This window comes from Colletotrichum spaethianum (assembly GCF_022836535.1).
Source record: "Colletotrichum spaethianum MAFF 239500 DNA, contig12, whole genome shotgun sequence".
Classification (NCBI taxonomy): domain Eukaryota; kingdom Fungi; phylum Ascomycota; class Sordariomycetes; order Glomerellales; family Glomerellaceae; genus Colletotrichum; species Colletotrichum spaethianum.
In genome coordinates, this window is record NW_026054782.1 from 13,099 (window position 1) to 34,569 (window position 21,471).

The 21,471-nt window shown below is 41.7% G+C and overlaps 4 protein-coding genes across 4 annotated transcripts; 3 read left to right on the plus strand and 1 right to left on the minus strand.

Moving 5' to 3' along the window:
• Positions 1–1,273: 1,273 nt before the first annotated feature.
• ColSpa_05325 (uncharacterized protein) lies at positions 1,274–4,219 on the plus strand (the record flags this gene model as incomplete). Its single annotated transcript, XM_049271537.1, has 1 exon — positions 1,274–4,219. One exon carries the CDS (start codon positions 1,274–1,276, stop codon positions 4,217–4,219), a length of 2,946 nt encoding a protein of 981 aa, XP_049127494.1.
• A 3,377-nt stretch (positions 4,220–7,596) lies between these two features.
• Positions 7,597–8,133, plus strand: ColSpa_05326 (uncharacterized protein; the record flags this gene model as incomplete). Its single annotated transcript, XM_049271538.1, has 1 exon — positions 7,597–8,133. One exon carries the CDS (start codon positions 7,597–7,599, stop codon positions 8,131–8,133), a length of 537 nt encoding a protein of 178 aa, XP_049127495.1.
• Positions 8,134–8,380: 247 nt separating this feature from the next.
• On the minus strand, positions 8,381–9,288 carry ColSpa_05327 (uncharacterized protein; the record flags this gene model as incomplete). Its single annotated transcript, XM_049271539.1, has 2 exons — positions 8,381–9,133; positions 9,184–9,288. The coding sequence occupies 2 exons, from the start codon at positions 9,286–9,288 to the stop codon at positions 8,381–8,383; spliced, it is 858 nt and encodes a 285-aa protein (XP_049127496.1).
• A 563-nt stretch (positions 9,289–9,851) lies between these two features.
• ColSpa_05328 (uncharacterized protein) lies at positions 9,852–11,672 on the plus strand (the record flags this gene model as incomplete). The annotated part of the gene is made up of 1 exon (XM_049271540.1): positions 9,852–11,672. One exon carries the CDS (start codon positions 9,852–9,854, stop codon positions 11,670–11,672), a length of 1,821 nt encoding a protein of 606 aa, XP_049127497.1.
• Positions 11,673–21,471: the final 9,799 nt, after the last annotated feature.

The following is a 21,471-nucleotide window of genomic DNA, read 5'->3' on the forward strand; positions in this document are numbered from 1 at the left end:
GGGATCTCATCACGAAGCAGACAGAGAAGCTTGACATCTTTAGACAGGCACTTAGACAGACACGGACGAATTCATCACTTTGATATCTAAACAAGACGTGTAATAAGTGACTGTTGCTTTGTTTCCTTAGGCCTGACTAGACCTCTAAGGTCTAGGAGGGTATCCTCCTCCTCCAGAGATCACGACACACACATGCGTACCACTTAGCAACAAGGGCAAATCCGAACAGACTGCAAGACGTGAAGGATACACTTTTCTGGTTTGCTCATGGCCCTGATCAGGCCAAGGAGGACCTGAAAAGAGTAGTATCTCACGGTCTAGGCGTTGGGGTAGTCACTTGGGGTAATCGGTCACTCCAGGTGCACTCGTGACGATACTGGGACCTTGGTGTTTGGTGTGGTTTGTGTGTCAACTGCCCACTTGCTGGCTTCCTTTATCCCACGCAGTTTCAATGGTGCCTCGTGGCGGAATCGAACCGCCGATCTTCTCATTGTTTTATTTCGATTACGCGACAAATCCGATATCAGTACCTCGAAAATAGCTTCAACCAACAGAACATATCATCGAAAAGATATGAAGGAAACGATATCCTCGACCTGATCAGACTCAGTCCCAGACGTGGGAGTGAGCCTGACCCTGAGAAACCGCAATGGACAAGACCCAAGAAAAGCGGGATTCTTCGAAAAAGCAAAGAAACGAACGACCAGCCATGACGACACAATACGGCCAGACAAACCTTCCGCGTGGGCGATCCTTTTGTGGGCAAGCACTGAGCAAGCCCAATCGGAGAAAGGAGCCCGCAAGACGTGAGAGGAAGAAGAAAAACGATAAGATAAGAATGATACCTTCTGCTGGGATCAGTGAGCTAAGAAGCTCTCTCAGCGTAGGTTACGGAATGATCACGACCACGAACCAAGCCCAGAACTTCTCGAGATCTTGTTATCATGCAAGCCTCGGTCTGATCAGGTTCGACATTGCGCTATTAACGGAGACTAAACGTCTCAGCGTTGATGGATCGGCAGCAATGGAAATTCAACGTTCCTTTAGGATTGGCCTGGACTTGACGAGCACCCCCTTTGGAAACTCAATCAAGGACGCAGTAAACCAATGCCTTATAAGAACATATGAAATACTGCTCCCAAGTCTGATCAGGTTGACAGACTGGGCCAGGCAGCAACTCCGAAGAGATTTTACGCGCAGCACCCCAAGATCAATTCAGAGTGATCGATACCATTTACACTTCCCACAACTGGCCTGCCAGGATATCAGCAACATGTCTGAGCCGACCCCATCAACGACCGACACGGGGCAGCTCGGAGGTCTGACTGATCAGGCAGCCTCATTCGCCGGTGAAGCTTTCCAGAGTTACCGAGGCCCTGACGACAATGTGGACACTGAGTCTGAGACCGGTCCTGGGATTCCCAACTTCGGAACCACCAAGAGAAGCGAGGGCAAGGACCCAAGCTCAGGCTATCGGCAGTACAAAGGGAGTCCTGATCAGGCCGGCGAGGACATAAGCCCTTCCCCTGATCTGGCACCAGACTCCCTTACTGCGGCAGACTTCCGGGCCCAGCAACTCTTGATGGCGAACCTATTAACAATGGTCAACGCAAGCATGACCAAGGACCAAGGGTCTGTTAAGCCTGATCAGGGCGGGACAGATTACCTGCGTCGGTCAACCATCAAGATGCCACCGCCGGACACCAAAGGGGCCCCCACCTTTGATGGCTGTAACATCACCGATTTCCTTGACAAGTATGAAGCCTTGACTGGGCTTGCTGGTTACTCTGACAAAGAGAAGACAAAAGCGTTGCCATGGTACTTACCTGATGAACACCGAGCAACGGTGAAGATCAAGGCTGAAAAGGAGACTTGGCAAGAACTAAGCAAGTTCCTTCTTGACACTTACGGACAACTCGACGAAGAAGTCATCCTTCAACCGAACCGCCGCATCAAGGACCTTATGAAGGGAGACTTGATCAGGGACGATAACCTGACAGAAACTGCAACTTTGTTTCAGAAGGTTGAGAGCGTAAGAGAAAAGGCAAAGGCTAAAGGGAAGCCTGTGATGGGCGCCCAAGAGCTGATTGAGCTTTTTGCTATGCGATTTTCCGAAAACACGATTATGGCAGTGTCCTTGCAGATGGGACTTTCCCCTGCTGATCTGTTTGAGAGAGGGAACTTCAGCGCCTTCAAGAGGGCAATGCTCGCATGGGTGGGACAGAAGTCAAGATACAAGGGTCATTACGGAGATTCTGACACTTCTGCCTCCTCCTCATCAGCTACGGTTCCCTATTCCTCAAAGCGGCCTTCCAGCCCTGATCAGGTCAAAGGTACACTCCCTAAGAAGTCTGCTTTCAAAGACATCAAAGTTACGACTGATCCTGCTATGGACGAACTTTCGAAAACAGTAGCAGCCCTTACACTCGCTGTAAAAGCCAGTCTTGAAGCCCAGACTATCTCTAACAGTCAACCCATGGTTGCACGTAGTTATAACGTCTCTGCATCCGGTCCTCCACGGCTATATACACCACCAGCTCGACAACCGTCCTCCTTCAGCAAGCCAGGTTTTGTTCCAGGCCATCCTGATCAGTGTTGGTATGATGCATGCGACCAAAGAAGGTATTGGATGTGCCCGCAACTCAAAAAGGACAAAGAGGCCAACCTGATCATGTTGGACCACGACGTCTACAAGTATGGGGTACTTCGAGGATCGAACGTTGAGGTAAACGAAGTTCCTGATGTTGTTATCTGGGAAGCCCGCAAAAACTACCAGCCTGACCGGGTTACTATCCTCACCCATGTGGCGAACAACACCTTGTTCCCAGAAGCCGCAAAAGCAGCAAAACGTATGATTGACCAGGGTGTTGGACGTCCCTTTCAACCTGAGATACAGTGCTACCCACCGCTGTACACCCAAGACGCCCGGGTGAATCTTGTCAAATGCGTCTCAGTATCCCCTAAGACACACGCCGAAGTCTTCCTAACTCAAGGAGCAAAAGTGAACGCGGTTACCAGGTCATTGGACACAATGCCGCGACCTATTCTGCGCCGCCCTGATCAGGCAAGGCCCCATTCAGTACGCCAAGGCTTTGTTTCGAAAAACATGCATCGAAGAGGGAGCACTTCCAGCACTGGCTCCCAGGCTGAGGAAATGAACATAGATGCCCGTGCCCAGACTCCTCCGCCGACACAACCTACCGGTCCAGTGCACCCTGATCAGGCCTATCAGACTCCTGAAAGTTCAAGGTCCCCTTCTGTTCAAACTGTACCAGCGGGTGAACACGCCAGCTTCGCATATGGCCCAGGATATGCTCAAGGAGCTGCCGAGGAGAGTTCTATCCCAGATCAGCTAGAGATAATGGACCGAGCTGCATCTGCTCAAGCCATTGCCAAGAAATTTGGAGGGAATATTACTATTCCCTTCGAAGTTGCGCTTCGAGTCTGGCCTCAGCTCAACCAGGATGCGATGGTAACGATACGCCAGATGCTAGACAGCAATGGGTATTCGGACATCTACCTAGAGGCTCCCTCTGACCTGATCAGGGAGGTGAAACCATACGAAAGATCAGGAGCCCGCGAGGCAATCGACAGATATAACAGAGACGTCCCGAACCTTATGAGCGGAACTGCCAAGGTCAGACTTATCAAGACGCTTGACTTGACCACCATTGAGTCTATTGTTCCGCACTTTATGATGCCTCACTTTGTGATCAACGTCCGAGTCGGTGGTCTTCGCCCTGATCAGAACGACTTGATCAAGGGTGTCATTGACAATGGTTCACAAATCAACGTTATTTCAAGATCGTACGCAGACAAGCACGCTATCAAGCTTACAACTACGCCGCTTGGGATGAACGCTTTTGATCCCAATTCAGAGCGTGTATCCTTTGACGGAGCAGCTATCGTGCCTGTCTGGGTTGAAGGCCACTGTTTCTTAACCAGCATGTTCGTTGCTGACGATAGAAGGATGAACGAACCACTTCTTCTGGGATCGCCTTTTGGGTTCCATACGCAGATCAACTACGTGTATGGCCCCGACATGATCACGCTGATACTGACAACAGGGCAAACTCGTCTCCATGTCCCGGCCGCATTTCTGAAGTTTGGCAATCCTGGGAAGTTCCTAGATTATCTGCCAGACTGGGACAACTATGTGAGGGCTCTCAAGGACCATCTCCCTGATCAGACCAAGCTGCATCAAGACCAGGAAAACTAGACTCCAGTAACGGTACCAGGACCGTTGCTGGAAAGCTCAAAATTCCTGGACATGAGCTACAAGAGGACGACGAAGAAGTGATCCGGTTATCTGAAAAAGAATCGGATTATCTGGTGAAAATAGCACTGACTACACTCCTTGCCCCAGCTGTGGAGGACGTCTGTAAGACTGCAGCAAAGGTTAGAAGGCACGACAACAAGGGATGTTCTTGCTGCGTTGGAAAGCCCAACCCGCCCCACATCGACACCGATCGTCTTGATCAGGCCTGCCGTCCCAAGGTTTACCTTAACCAGTTGTCAGCGACTATTGGGAAGGTTAAAGCAGAGAGAATCAGGAAGCGGATAGTCAAGCACTTCGACATGATCAACAAAAAGGGAACGCCTTTACCCCCAGAGCAACCGCACAACCGCGAGGTGGATCCGACAAAACATCATCCCCAGCCTGATCAGGCCAAGCGGAATGCAAAGGTATTCACCATGTATAAGGGAAAAGACAAGAAGATACATCCGGTTGACGACCAACCGTCTGACGGATCAACCCCTGACGGCGATCCCCTCTGGAAAGTCAAGAACCTGGCTGAAGCCGAAAAGACAATGCAACCCGATGAGGGACCGTTCCGAGGCCTGATCAGGCCTAAGTATTCAAGTATTGAGCCGTATTCACGCCTCAAGCCAGACAGATTGGCGGCCATCATGGATACACTGGGTCATCTCCTACCCCGCGAGAAGGACCTATTCCTCCAAGTCCTTCTGAACCGCGAAAATGCTCTCGCTTGGGACTTCTCCGAAAACGGCGCGCTTGACCCGAAAGTTGCCCCCCCACAGGTGATCAGGACTGTGCCTCACAAAGCCTGGCGAGAAAAGGGGATTCCAATACCCAAAGCGCTTGAATCGCAAGCTATGGACATTATCCGGGTACGAATCGATAAGGGTATCCTAGAAGAAGGTCATGGGGCTATACGAAACCCTTGGTTTCTTGTGAAGAAGAAGGATGGTTCCCTACGCCTGATCAATTCAGCTACTCGGATGAATGGGGTCACGATTCGCGATGCCTTTGCTCCTCCAGGAGCAGAGAATTTCTCAGAAGACTTCGGCATGTGCCAGATTCTCTCACTCTTGGACTTCTTCTCTGGATACGACCAAGTCCCTCTAGCTGAGGAAAGCAGGGATTTAACAACGTTTGCTACTCCCCTTGGACTTCTACGCATGTGCACCTTACCGCAAGGTGGTACCAATTCTGTGGCACAGTTCATGAGAGTTATCACCCGGATACTCTATGACCTTATACCACATTGTTGCCGGGCTTTTCTTGATGATATCGTCATCAAAGGGCCTACAACCACGTACAACGATGAGGAGCTCCCTGATCAGGCCGGCATTCGACGCTACATCTACGAACATATTCGCTACGTCGACATGGTGCTCTTCAATGTCGAGTTGGCAGGCTGCACAATAGCTGGCAAGAAATCACAATGGCTTCAGAGAACGGCTATTATCGTCGGCTATGTCTGCGGTTCTGGAGGTCGCCGCCCTGATCAGGCGAACGTCATCAAGATCAAGGAATGGGAAGAATGCAAAGACATCAGTGAAGTCAGGTCATTTATAGGGATGACTGGGTTCTACAGATCATGGGTCGACAGATACTCGGAGATCACTTTGCCTTTCCAGAAACTCCTCAAAAAGAACGCCACGTTTACCTGGGGGCCTGATCAGGTCAACGCTATGGATACCCTCAAGTCCAAACTAACAACTTCTCCTGTAATCATTTCATTATCCTATGGCCCAGAAGCTGGGTTAGTGGTCATCAGCACAGATGCGAGCCTGCAAGGTTGGGGCGCAGTACTAAGTCAGATGATCGGTACCCAGAGGGCTGTGGCAAGGTATGAAAGTGGTATCTGGAGAGGCGCTGAGTTAAAATACGACTCTGGGAAACTGGAATTGAGAGCGGTTTTGATGACATTGAAGAAACTCCGAAACTACGTCTACGGTATCAGATTTTTGTTGGAAACTGATGCACAGGTCCTAGTTGCTCAGCTCAACGGAGGGTCTCACGATCTTCCTGGCGCCCTAATCACTAGGTGGATTGCTTGGATACGTCTTTTCGACTTTGACGTCAAGCATATACCGGGGACGAAGAATGTGGTAGCGGATGCGCTATCACGAAAAGCACCAGGGCTGTCCGATATCGAGGAATACGAGAGCCCTGATCAGGTTGAAGATTTCATCGACGCCAACCTCTACTTTGTTCGACTGCACGAATCATTCGGAGGATCCAAATCCGGCATTTCAAAGACCTCTCACCTGCATCAACTCCCTGAAGCATGGCTCCGCCCTGATCAGTACTGGACTGACCGAACGAGACAAATCATCTTCCATCTAAAGACACTATTACGCCCAGATGGAATATCACAGCATACTTTCAGGAAGTTCAAAATAGAGGCCTGGTGTTATCTTGCTCGAGATGGCTATTTATACCGCCGACCAACAAAGAGATGCCCGATCCCTAGACGCCTTATTGACGACCCAAAGATTCAGGAGAACCTGATCAGGAACGCACACGTCGAATCAGGACACCGGGGACGCGATGCAACATTCCATCGGCTTTCTGTATCCTATATCTGGAAAGATATGTACCGGAGGGTGCAGGCCCAGCTCGCGTCATGCCCATCCTGTCAGAAGGCTCGATCAACCCGGATGGACGACTGGCACATCGGTACAGTCCCAGGGGAATTACCGTTTACGAAGATATCTATTGATGTCCAGTGGATTGGTTCCTGGGCACTGATCGAGGGACGTTGTGATATGACGGGTTGGCCCGAAGCAAGGAGGGTAAGGACTGTCACCTCTGATCAGGTCGCCGACTTCATCTGGGAAGACTTTTTCTGCCGCCACGGTGTCTGTGGAGAGATGATTGTCGACGGCGGACCAGAAAACAAAGGGACTGTGGACCGCCTGAATGAAAAGTATGGTATCAGAAAAAGGGTTATATCAGCGTATAACTCAAAGGCGAACGGGGTCAATGAACAAGGCCATAAACCCATTGCGCACACCATCTTGACCTGGTCAGACGGAGGAAAAAGAGATTGGGGGAAAATTGTGCCTACTACGCTGTTTGCAGACCGAACGACAGTCCGCGCACCAACGGGCTACACACCTTTCTTCCTAACTACAGGATACGAAGCGATCACACCCATCGAAGAATCTACCTTGACTTGGAGAGTATTAGACTGGGGACGAGTTCGTGACCCTGATCAGGAACTCGCTGCCAGGATACGCTCCTTTGAACAACTTGAAATCGATAGGGAGACTGCAGCCAAGAATGTGGCTCTTGCGAGACAGAAATCTGCGGATTACTATAACGCACGCCATCAACACACAATGCGGTCAGAGAAGCTTCAGCCTGGCGATTTAGTTCTTGTCTTCGACGAGAAACGCGCAATCGACAAATCGAAAGCTAGGAAACTTACATACCGTTGGCAAGGCCCTTTACGAGTCCACTCTGTGTCTGAGAACTCGGCATCGTACCGCCTAGAGACGCTTGCTGGTGACCTTATCACGAGGGCCACATACGCTGGGAAACGTCTCAAGAGATATATCGAGAACGACGCCGGTTTCTGGGAATCGGAGGATCCTGCGTGGGCCAAAGCCAAGCTCAAAGACGAAATAACCCCCTTCTTCCCAGCCCAGGACCACCAAGACGAACTTTGGGAAGTAGACATGGCTCCTAGCCCTGATCAGGACGAAGACATCATGCAGACACGATCGAGGCTTCAACAGCTACGCCTCGAAAAAGAAAACGACACGCTCCGCAGAGAACTAGAGCATTGGAAGTCATCGTCCAGACTTGCGATTGACATCCAACCCAAGGACTCGGCAAAGGACGCGCAGTATACTGACATGACACAGCAAGCCTGATCAGGCCTGCTGTCATATCCTTTCATTTTCCTTTATTAATGTCTACATCGCACTGTCATTTCCATAACATTTCGCACGCATTTCCTTTCACGAAAAGTTCATTGATTCGGAACCCTTATTGCATTCATCAATAAACTTGGGGACGAGGTTATCTGGGAAAGGAAACGCCTGATCAGACCTAGAAACATCCCAGAATCACCCCAAATCCTAAGCCCAAACCACCAAGTCATCAGACAACCCTATATCCCTAGTCCGAATCCTCATCATCACCCTCCGTCTTCCAGTCAATACTATCCTGCACCCAGATAGAGCCATCCAAGATACCAGGCGACTTTCTCTCCTTCTTAGAAAGCCCCTTATACTGATCCTTGATAAGTTTCATAAGGTCAGACCGAAAGAACTGCGTGGAATCGATAGAAGAGATATTGTTAGGAATGCTTGAGGGGACGCCGCCGCCGCTGGCTCTTCGCTCTTTGGTGCCCTTTACCCGACCCATGTATCCAAACTCCTGGTAAAAGTCCTTGTTTCGATAGCAGCATTGGACTTGAGTCTCGTGGTAAAGGCAATTGGAGCATGCATTGCCGAATTCGTTAGGAAGGGAGACGCATTCCCAGAAGGGGACGAAACAGGCGACCTGATCAGGCCCAGCCCGGACAGCCTGCCAACCCTTTTCGCAGCATTCGCAAGGGACAGCATTGCGACCACCAAGGCCATGGACAGCCAAGGCGGCGCCAGCCTGCATGCGACTAGCAAGCTTCCAAGCCAGGGATCCAAAAGCACCCTGATAACCGGCATAGACGAAAACGCGACGCTTGAACAAGCCAGTCTTGGTATGATCTTGGAGGACTTGAAGGACATTGCCTCTTGCGATAGCCTGCCAGAAGGCCTGAGCAACTTTCTTGCGAGTCTGACCATTCTGAATTTCATCGGCAAACTGGACTTCGCAGTAGAGACTACCGATCGGAGACTCGAGTTTTCGCCACACTAAGGAAGTTGCGATCTGTCTGATCAGAGCTATGAACCTTCAACAGGGAGTAGGGGACGACTTACTGTGGCATTGACAGGAGTTATGGCCAGGTAATTGTTTCCAGCAGGAGGGTCGCAAGTAAAGAACCACGGGTTCCAGGCAGCTTCAGGCTTGCGCTTGGGAGGCATGGCGATGTCTGATCAGGGCTGTGGTGAGAAAGTTAAGTTGATTTGTTGAGTGGTTTTGAGTTGCAGAAAAGATGAAGCTTAAGAAGCAACGTGAAGTTGTGTGGAGGAAGAGAAGAAGTGATCTGAAGGAAGATTCCTGGCCTCTTTTTTTTTATCCTGCTAACTACGGCCTGCTTCTTCTAATTCACTGATCAGAGGGAAGGAACTAAGAGAAAAGAAGTGATTCACTGTTGTGAACAGGAAGAAGTTATTCACTTTTGTGAACATTGGGCAGATGAACAACTATCTTCTTTACCTTCCTGTATCCACCTTTTTACTCTTTCTCTTCAGCAACTTCGAATTGCTCCTTCCCTCACAACAAGGTCAAGATTCGTCAGAAACAAAGCTATAAAATAAGCCCAAGAAACCCGCCAACAACAACTTTCACTTTTCCTTCTTCCACCACCACCATCAACTTCAGCCACACAATTTCGAGCCAACCAACAATCAACAACACATTATTCCCTTTTTCTTTTTACTTTCTCACCCTGATCAGACCCATCTACACACATCTACAACTCATCATGTCTTCCTTCCAAGCCGTTAACGTTATCTGGAACGCTCCTGCCGGCCCAGATGGAACCAACAACATGTGGGTTTTGGAGCACTGCCAAACTCTCTTCGAGGAATGCCGCATTCAGAATCTCAGCGACAATCTCCCTGATCCGACTAAGCAAACCACGAACGCCATCAAGATGCCGCAGAAATCACAGCACGCGCATCCCGAAGACCTCAAGCCACTCGAAGGGTTCACAGACCCGGCTACTGAAGACCCTATTACTCCGCTGAGACCTCCCAACTGTCCTGGTCCGTCTGATCAGGGCGACGGACCTGCTCCCATGTGGATTCCGAGTAACAACGCGTCTGCCATAAGCATGATGTATAATCGCTGGGGCAAGGGCTTTTCGCAAGATGGTTCTTGGGGGAAGTGGACAAACAACGAGTCAAAAACCTACCTCCCTGGTATCTACAACGCGGTTGGACATTTGGTTAAGCAGTCTTGGATGGCCTCTGACGATGTCCAAAGTCTTGCGGCATTTGCTGCTCGAGATGCCAAGGTCAATTGCTTTGTTGCCGACAGCCCTCCTTGGAGCCGCGACACCCCTACTGTGACGGCCAGACCTGATCAGAAGGACCGGATTCGAAAGGCGGACTGCCTGGCGTTCGTTACCCATCACATCAATCATTTCACTGCCCTCTTCGTTAACCAAGTTACTGGACGATCTTTCTGGTATGACAGTATGTGGAGAGACGGAGATGCAACCCTTCGGTACGCTATTGATATGGACCGTCTCTGCAAGTTCTATCAGAGCGTCAATGCTGCCCCCAACCTGATCAAGGTGATCCGCATGAAAGCAGGCATTGTGATCGGCCCTCAACAGCCTGACGAGTGGACTTGCGGAATGCATGCAGCGGAATTCATCAGATGCTGCATCCGAGACAACGTTACCAACATCGCAAAGAGTCCGACTTGGACGAAGGTTTGGAACGATAGCAGAGGCAACGTCATTGACCACGTTAACCATTTCTGGCGTCAATGGGTTACTGAAGAGTTCAGTAAACCAGGAAACTACGGCAGAAAGGACCTTCGCAATAAGCCGAGGCTTGTACTGGACAGTTATGACAAGAGACTTCGACAAGAAGCATCCAGCAAGCCTGATCAGACTAAGGAGGACACACCGGAATTCTCTAACACCTTTCCTGGGACTTTTAAGCCCATCAAAAAGACGCCTTCTTCAGCACCTCAAGACGACGATCTCACCAGTCTCTTTGGTTCGATGCGCCCCCCCTCAGATACTGGTGCGCCACAGGACCAGCCAGGCTTCTCTACCACGCCAGCCCCAGAAGGTAACGTGGTGAGGCCATCTCCTAAGCCTGATCAGGCTCAGGATGTAGACGACGAAGAGGAGGTTAGCGATGCTGAGTCTGAGGCCACCGCGAAGCCCGCGCTCCCGCGCTGCCCCCTTAACCTCAAGCGATTGTCTAATGTGGCTTCTACTGCGTACATGAAGGCTGAAGGACAGCGAAATGCTTATGAGAAAGCCCTGTTCAATACACAGGAGCAGCGCCACAAGCTAAGGGAGCGCAGGGTCAAGTCTATTACCGACTACACCAGGGACGAATATGTTAGTATGTTCGAGAACCCTTATGAGACGGTGGCAGTGCGACAGCGCCCTTGGCAGCTGTTTCTACGACCTACAATTGCACCTGGATGGGAGGGTCATAAGCGGTATGATCAGGGACGGGAGTGGGATGCTAAGTTCGAGGAGGAGCGTCTCGAGGCTGAGAGGGAGGCAGCTCGTAACGAGGCGAGTGGCTCGAGATACTCTTTCCGCCGCCGCTAGGAGGACATCACAGGTCTGATCAGGGAGGATACAATAAGGAGGATTGGTTTTTGCTTTTACATGTCGTCTGCCCCTATGCTTTTACACTTTTCTCCTTTTAATATGTTGCGCGAAGAAGAAAACTGGGGGACGATTGGAAAGGGGCAGGGTTTCGCGTTTTCATTTTTCCTTTTATCAGCCTGCAGACACAATCACAGGCCTGATCAGATGTGACTAAGCAGGACCCTTCCAAGTACAAAAGGGGGCTCTAGTCAGATACTATCACAGAGATCGGGATCTCATCACGAAGCAGACAGAGAAGCTTGACATCTTTAGACAGGCACTTAGACAGACACGGACGAATTCATCACTTTGATATCTAAACAAGACGTGTAATAAGTGACTGTTGCTTTGTTTCCTTAGGCCTGACTAGACCTCTAAGGTCTAGGAGGGTATCCTCCTCCTCCAGAGATCACGACACACACATGCGTACCACTTAGCAACAAGGGCAAATCCGAACAGACTGCAAGACGTGAAGGATACACTTTTCTGGTTTGCTCATGGCCCTGATCAGGCCAAGGAGGACCTGAAAAGAGTAGTATCTCACGGTCTAGGCGTTGGGGTAGTCACTTGGGGTAATCGGTCACTCCAGGTGCACTCGTGACGATACTGGGACCTTGGTGTTTGGTGTGGTTTGTGTGTCAACTGCCCACTTGCTGGCTTCCTTTATCCCACGCAGTTTCAGTAAGATAGACTTAGATTTTAAAGATGTAAGTTATATAACCTCCTTTATAACAACTATAACTAATAATAAAATAGGTAATATAAATAAACCTATATATATAACTAGGAATAATAAATATATTACGTTCTACCTAAATACTACTACTACTATTAATATTATAAGTAATAAATCCCTATTTATAAAGACTACCTATATAAACAGGTATATTAACTAGGGAGATACAAGAAGAAAGAAAGTCTCTCTACAAAGAGATATAGCAATTTCTTTTTCTAATAATAATAATATATATATCCTTAAAGACTGTTATTATATACCTAAAATAGGTATTAATCTTCTAAGTCAAAATAGACTAAGAAGACTTAAGATAGCCTCCCTTTTCTAGGATACAAAGGTATCTTTAATAAATATAAATAATAAAAGAACCTTTTATAAAAAGGAAATAAAAGACAGTCTATATTACCTAAATATAAAGGTTTTAAATAAAAAGGATCTTAATAACTATAAAGAATATATAAATACTATAAATATAAGAAGAAAACCTTATAAATATAAGAAGGTTATATATAATAAAGAGATTAATAATTATAAAAAGTAGCATAATAGACTAGGACACGTAAATAGAAAAGTCTTAATGCAACTTAAAGATAATACAAATATAACTAATAATATAATAGAAGAAGACTATACCTATAATACCTGTATAAAAGTAAACTTTACTACTAAAGTTAATAAGTATTCTGATAACTATAATAAGGATTATAAATATATGGAAAAAGTCTCTTCTGATCTCTGTGGACCTATAACACCTTCTACCTATAATAAATATTGATGGTTTATTATCTTTTTAGAAAGAAAATCTAGACTTATATCTATAAAACTACTTAGAACTAAAGAAGCAAAAAAAGTTAATACTGCTGTTCTAGAATATATAAATAAGAATAATATAAATAAGAATAAGATAAAAGACTTTGATACAGATGGCGGTCTAGAATTTAATAATAATACTATAAATTATACCTATATAATTAAAGGGATAAATCATAATATAAAAGTACCTTATACTTATGAGCCTAACGGTATAATAGAAAGAGTAATAAGGACTATAACTAATAAAATAAGAGCTATGCTTTTACAGGCAAATTTACCTTTATATTTATAAGGAGAAGCTGCTTTAACAGCAGTAGATCTATATAATATAACCTTTTATAAAGCTCTTAACTATAAGACCTCTTATGAAATAGGTAATAATAATATAAAGCCTAATATTAATAATATAGTAACTTTTAGATCTATATGTTACTATAAGAATAAGGATCCTAAGATAAAAAAGCTAGATAATAAGGCTATAAAAGCTATAGTACTTAACTATAGAAATAATATATATAAAGTATATGATTTTCAAAAGAAAACTTCCTTTTAGACTAGAGATATAGTTATTCTAGAAAATCAGTTTATACCTCCTACTATTAATAATAATAATATAAATATAAATAATAATATAAATATAAATAATAAAGAAAATAGTAGTAATAATAAGATATTTCTACGTGACTATAAAAGTGAAAGGGAAGACTTAAATCCTAGAGGTATAAATATAAAGCCGATAAATAATAATAATATAACAAATAATAATAATTATAATAATTACAATTGTAATAATTATAATAATCATAATTATAATAATTATAATAATAATAATAAATCTAAGATAATAGTAGAAATTCCTAAGCAGGATAATAATAAGCTTAAAGACTATAAATAGGTAGCAGACCAAGAAAGCGCTTTATATACTATAAAAGACTACCCTATAATTAAACCAATACTTTCTACTATAAATAATCAAAATAATAAAATAAATAGGTTTAATAAAGCTATATATATCCTTACTATAACAACAGATAAAGACCCTACTACCTATAAAAAGGCTATAATCTCTACTTCTAGAGATAAATAAATTCAAGTAATGGTTTTAAAGGTTAATAACTTACATAATATATATACTTAGATAATACTTCCTCTACCTAAAGGAATTAAGCCCTTAGGAGGAAGATGGGTATATAAATTAAAAACGGATATAAATAATAATCCGTTAAAATATAAAGCTAGGTAAGTAGTACAGGGTTTTAATCAATATATAGGTATTGATTATCTAGAAACCTTTAGTACTACCTATAAACCTAAGAATTATAGAGCTATATTTATAATAGGAATAAAGCTAGGCTGGTTTTTTAGGCAATTTGATATCTCTAATGCCTTTTACCATACTGATATAAATAAAGAAATATAAGTAAAATTACCTACAGGTTTCTCTTATAACTATAAAACAAATACCCTAGAATATACAGATAATATAACAAAAAAAGCTTTATATTATAAGCTTAAAAAGGCCCTATATAGTCTAAAACAGAGCCCTAGACTCTAGTATAAGTGGTTAAGATCTATAATTATAAAACTAGGCTTTAAAGAATCCCCTTATAATAAAGGTATCTTTATAGCTAATAATAATAATATAAGAGCTATAATAGCCTGTCACATAGACAATATAATAATAGTAGCTCCTACAAATAAAGATATAGAATATTTCTATAATAATATAAATAAAGATTTACAGATACAAGACTTAGGAATTCCACATACGTTTTTAGGGAACAAAATATATATAAATAAAGCAAATAAAATCTTATATATCCATCAAACCAAATATACAAATAAAATACTAGAAAAGTATAATAAAAAGGATACTTATCCTTATAATACGCCTATAAATCCTACTATTAAGCTTAGGAAAAATACAAGGCAAGCAACAAAAGAAGAAATAACTCAATATCAACAAGAGATAGGATCTCTACTCTTCTTAAGTCTTAAGACTAGGCCAGATATAACATATCCAGTTAATATATGTACTCATTATATAAGTAACCCATCTAAAGAGCATTTTATTACGCTTAATAGAATATAGGGATATATAAATAAATATCCTAATCTAGGATTAATATATAACTGTAATATTAATTTATAGTTAGTTATATTTTCAGACTTTAATTAGGCTAGAGACTTAGACAATAGAATGTCTACTACTAGATATATAAGTACCCTAGGGTACTATAATATAATAAGCTAGAATAGTATAAAACAAAAAACTATTGCTTTATCTACTTATAAAGCTAAATATATAGCTTTATATAAAGCTATAAAGGAATCTATATACCTATATAACTCTTTTTCCTATATATATAATAACTTAGAGTTAAATATAACGTTAAATAAGCCTATTATTTTAATAGATAATAAGACAGCACAACATATAACAGAAAACCCAGAGCTTCATAAGAAATCTAAACATATAGATATAAAATATCACTTTTCTAGACAAGCTATCTATAATAATCAAGTCTCTTTATACCATATCTATACAAAGAATAATATAGCAAATATATTTACTAAATCTGTTAATAAAGAAGTATTTAAATACTTTATAGAGACTATAAATCTTAATAAAAAGGGGTTTTTACCTAAAGAAACTATAGATAATAAAGAAATACTTTCTAAAAAGAAAGTAATACAGCTTAAATACTAAGGTTTCCCCTTTATAAATTTTTTTTTTTTTTCCTTTAAGGGTTTTTAACTATAACTATAACTATAACTATTTTTCTTAAAATTTTCCTTATATAAGGTTTTTATAAGTTTTTATATAAAATAAGTTATATCTATAACTTAGATATAACTTAAGGAGGAAACTAAGAATTAAGAAGTAAAATTCTTATAATTCTTATATATAAATCTCTTTATAACTTTATAACTAAAAGTCCTATAAGTATATAGTTATTTTTTCTAGATTCTTCTTGAAAAATAACCTATAAAAGTATATATTACTATATATAACTATACTAATGCAAACTACTGCAAACTAATGTAGTCTACTGCATATAAACGCATATACTTCTAAGCATTACATATGCCGGCGCTTATGCTTATCTACGGGCATATACAGGCATATATATACATATACGAGAAACTATAAGTACCTCTCAGCGCTTAGATATACGCTTAGATATACACTTAGATACTATACGTATCTAAGGGACTTTCTATATAACTAAGAGATATCCCCTCTACTTAGACAGTTTTATAATAACAACAATGAAAAACGATACCTTAACGGTTAATATATATATATACCTTTTCTGTCTACCTTTATTCTTCTCTACTTTTCCTTATGACTATTTATGAATAACCCCCTGTTATTCTTACTTATTTATATATGCTTTGCTTTTATGTTTCTTAATAAACCCCTTATATATTTACTAATAAGTAATAGATTAAGTTATTAAATACTTATATTACACTTAGTACCTAGTAATATGCTTTAATACCTTAAGGGGTATATAAGTACTACTAATTATAAGTAATACTTTATTTATAGATAATAATAAGATATAAAGATTATTCTAAGGATATATTATTTTACTCTTTAAAAGGCTAATTTAGTAAAAGGCTACTTAATAAAACACTATTATAATATTAATAACTAAGGCTAAGCTCCTTAGCCTTAAGTATATTATTAAAGAGATTATTACTCTTAAACGTCTTTTTTAAAATATATAACTTAAGCTTAGTAATATATAAAAGATTAATTATAATAATAATTAAACTATTTGCTTTATTATAAGTAAAAGTAACTAAATTTTAACTTATTTATAGTATATTAATATTTAGAATATATAGCTTTAATAAGAATATAATAAATATTTGTTTAACGTTATATATATGTTAATAGATAATATACTAATAGATAGTCTTACTAAGAACCTTATTAAAGTAAAGTTTAAGTACTTTAAAATACTTTTTAACTTATAAGATATATAAATAAAGATTATATATACTAAAAAAAAGTATTAATAAAAAAAGAATACCTATAAGCTATTTAAAATTATTATTTATAGCTTATAGGCCTTTACTTTTAGTAGAAGCCTAAAAAAAAAGTTTTTTTAGTACTACTAACCCCTTAGAAGTACTATATACTAGTCTATAAGAAGCTAGTATATAAATAGAGATAATATAGGTATTAACTAACTAATAAGGCTATTAATTATAACCTAAATAGCGTCTACTTAACCCTTATTTATAATAGTAATAGCTATACTAGAGGCAGGACTACTAGACAGGGTTAGACTAACTAGTATATTTCTACTAGGTAGTACTACTACTACTTTATTATACTTCTATATACTATACTAAATATCCTTAGGTTAAAGGGTTTACTTAAATATAATATAGCTTTATAATACGCTAATTACTTAGCTAAGGACCTATAAAAACGATTAGTATTAAACAAATAATTATTATATATAGAAATATATATTTAGAGCTATATTACTACGCTTTATAGCTAAGAACTCTTAGGCTAAGTAGTAAAGCTTAGAACCCTTAACAATTATAATACAAGGGGTCTTACTAAGCGTATAATGCTAGTACTTAAGGGTCTAGCTACTACTTGCTAACACGTACTAACCCAAAGAGTCGCCGTGCAGTGCGCTCTAAACGCACCACAGGCACTTGAAGTCTCTTTGGAGGGCAGGCTCTGGGGTCCTGGTGCGCTTCGCCTTCTTCTCCTCCTCCTTGTCCGACTTCCTCTCCCCCCCATGAACCCTATCGCATTCATCACTATTTAATTAGGTTAACACAAAGTTCAGGTCGAATACAGGTAAACGCAACATATAGTCGTTCTGGGTTGCGGCCTAGGCCTATAGGTGCGCGTTAGTGCAGGCTAGGGCGCCAGGGGAAAGAAGCGACTCTGAATCGTCTTTATCCTTACCTGTGGCACCTATAAGGAGGTCGTCTGAGAGAGGAGGCTGTAAGCCGTCCTCTTTGTTGTTAACCTCCCTGCCACTGTGGCCTCTGGCGAGAGGAGTCTGTTCTTACACGTTAATACCACTTGAGATATAAAGGAGCCAGCTAAAGGATAGATGTACAGGAGGAGGAGGAACCACGGGCTGGTTACTAGGGGGATCAGGGGAGCCGCTGCTCTCCCTGTTACCCCTGTGCGCTTTATTATGCTTTTTGAGTTAAGCTGTGTGTACTATAGTAATATAGGCATATATAGTAGCCTTTTTGTTAGGCTTTAGAGGCATCTATTCTTAAACGTTAATATTATATAAAGAGCTTATAATATAAGTAAATATATATATATATAGTAAAAATAAAGGTATTTTAAATATATAATTATTATTATTATAAATAAATAAAAAAGAAAAAAAAAGGCCTTTTTATTAAACTAAAAGAAAATAATATTATCAAAGAAAATAAATACTTAACTTAATAATTAATTAATTAATTAAAAGCTATTAATTTAATTAAATTATTTAAAAGTAATAAGAAAAAAAAAGTAGTTTTTTTATTATTAATAATTAAATATAATATTATATAATTATTTCTTTTATATTTATTGCTTTAAAAGTAAGTATTTATATTTTTATTTATTCTTTTAAAGTAATTCTTTTATATATAGCTATTATTAAATATATAATAGTTAAAATCTGTTAATCCACCTAGGGGGGTATATTACAATACCCTCACGCATATTGCATAGCCTTATGAGATTTGCGCCAAGCCTAGATTAACTATTAGTCCAGTCCCTTTATGCAGATCCACTACGTAGAATACGTATTTATTTGTTTCAGACAAGGCAATCCTGCACATAGAAATCTAAGCGGTTTTCCTTATGTCTTTTCCACCCTAAGTGGTGACTCTACGACAAGTGATTTTACTGATAATCCTTCTGCTATTAAGCAGAAGATTATGCGACTTCATTGGCGCTGATTAGCTATTCTCAGAATAGGGGTTTAGACGTTAGTGAGTACCCTAAAGAGACAGGGTATACAGAGGTCTTTTAGTGTACTATCTAGCCCTTGGATGCCTATATTGTTTATACGTATAAGTAAACGTCTACTGCCTAAGTGCGTGGTAAGGATCAGAAGAGTTATTTGTTTGCAAGCTTCGTGCGTATAACACCATATACTCCAGGTGGGTGGGTATCTAAACCACCAGTTTACATCGGCACAATCCTGTTCAACCATGCTCCTTAATTATTTGACTTCAAGTGCATAACACTGTGTAAATCATCCCGAATGCCAGAGTTAAGGGAGATGACAGTTAAGAAAGCTGTAATGTTAACATGTGTGGCATGCGAGCTATTATAAGTCAAAGATCAGTCCAACCCGTAACACGTTGAAGTTTTAAGCACTTAAAATTGTAGGATCAGCCGCATTAAGATAGCACAGGTGAGTTACAAGCAGGTCGATAGCATTTAAAACACTGGAAACTCTTTAAGGACTGTATTTCCACAACTATAAGCTACTTTGGAAGACAAATCATTGATTCTCTAACGCGAAACAAACCAACTCATTCTTTTCATATTTCTTTCTCTCGTTGTCCTTCTTCGCTTTGTCATTGTGTGATATATTAGGCCCTTGAGATGAACCTGAACTTAAGTGGAGTTACAGGAGATGGGTAGCGGCTTAGAAAAGCCGCCATATGACCACAAGCATAGATAGCCGTGCTCTGCGAAAACATTTCGATGGTGGCCAGGTGTAAATTCAAACAGAATCAATTAGCGCTTTGTCTTTGCCAAATGCGAAAGGCAATTTGCAAAACATGGTACTTACTGCCGTCCGGGGTGACTCATTTTGCAGAAAAGTCGCAAGTGTTTGGGTCGAAAACCCACTGGTTATTTTGTCAGCGCCTCTTAGACTACAAAGCATCAGGAATTTTCGAAGCCAAATGCAAATTCGCTCTTACAACATCAGATTCGCTAGTGCGCGAAATACCGGTAACAGTGCTGTAAGAGTTGCCTACAACACTAGGGCCACTTCCCTTTGAAGCTGTAAACATTGGATTATTAGTAAATCTTCATATGTCTAACCCTAAGGCTATGGAATCTCTGCCAGGTTTGCTTACTAGGATTAGTGCCACCAAAATAAGCATGGCTGTTTAGGTTACGAGGGACGTATCCGTTAGTCAGTGAACTACTTAAGAAGCTCTTAGTTATGAGTATGGAAAGTAGGCTTACTGATAGGAACCAGTAGATAGGATGCTTTTCGTATCATCGCGGCCTTGTATAAGGCCAAGTAACCCATTAGGTGCAGAAGCATCACTTTGTCCCATAGACACTTGTAACTGCGCGAGTATCTTCGATGTTGAAGGTGACATCTGGAAGGTGACAACTAAAGCATCGCTTTCAGAAGATTAATGGCGCAGCTGTGCGCCGCTGAAGGTATTTTTGGAGATGTAACCCAGGGCTTCATTGTTGCTATTGTTGATGACCTGGACAATACCGCGTTGTGTTACAGTCTGGGCCCTGGAGTAAACTAACACTCTGTTACGTCCTCCACAGATCTTTGAGGTTTCATATGCGAGTTTCTGTGTAAATGATAGTAAATTATGTGATTACTTACAATTAGCCATCACCAAGGCATGGGCTGTCACACTCTGCGTCAGGTGCGACCGAGCTGGAAGGTGACGTTGTGTTACTGCAATAACACTCGCGGCCGTACTCCAATCCATCAAAAGAGTAGCCGCTTGCGCTGCACTCGTCAATGCATTTTTGAACGGTCATGATTTTAGGGTCGACCTGCGGCTCTGACTTGCCGAGTAACAGACGAAAGCTAGCATCGGGTCCCTAGTGAAGATAATTTTAGCAAAACGTGGTCACTGAGACACTTTGGGGCAGAGCTTTGTACTTCATACATACTGGAGTATTCCAGTTGTTGTAATCCTGCAGCACAGCAGCCGGTCCCGTAGTGAATTGGTAGTTGTCTCGGACCTAGAGATTTAAGGCAGCTGATCCTCCACAGAGTTGGTCTCCGTTTCCTAGCTGATATGAGTAATCAGAAGAACCTTCTCTGTTAAGAACAGGTTTTTACACACCTCTGCAGCCCTGGTTACAATTACTGTCGGCAATCGGACGGTTCTGTCCAATGATAGTTTTTCCACAGACAAAGGGGGTATTAGTTCAGGGACGATGGCAGCAGTGCATTTAAAAGTGACATAGGTACACTATAGGAGGGGAATGGCTTA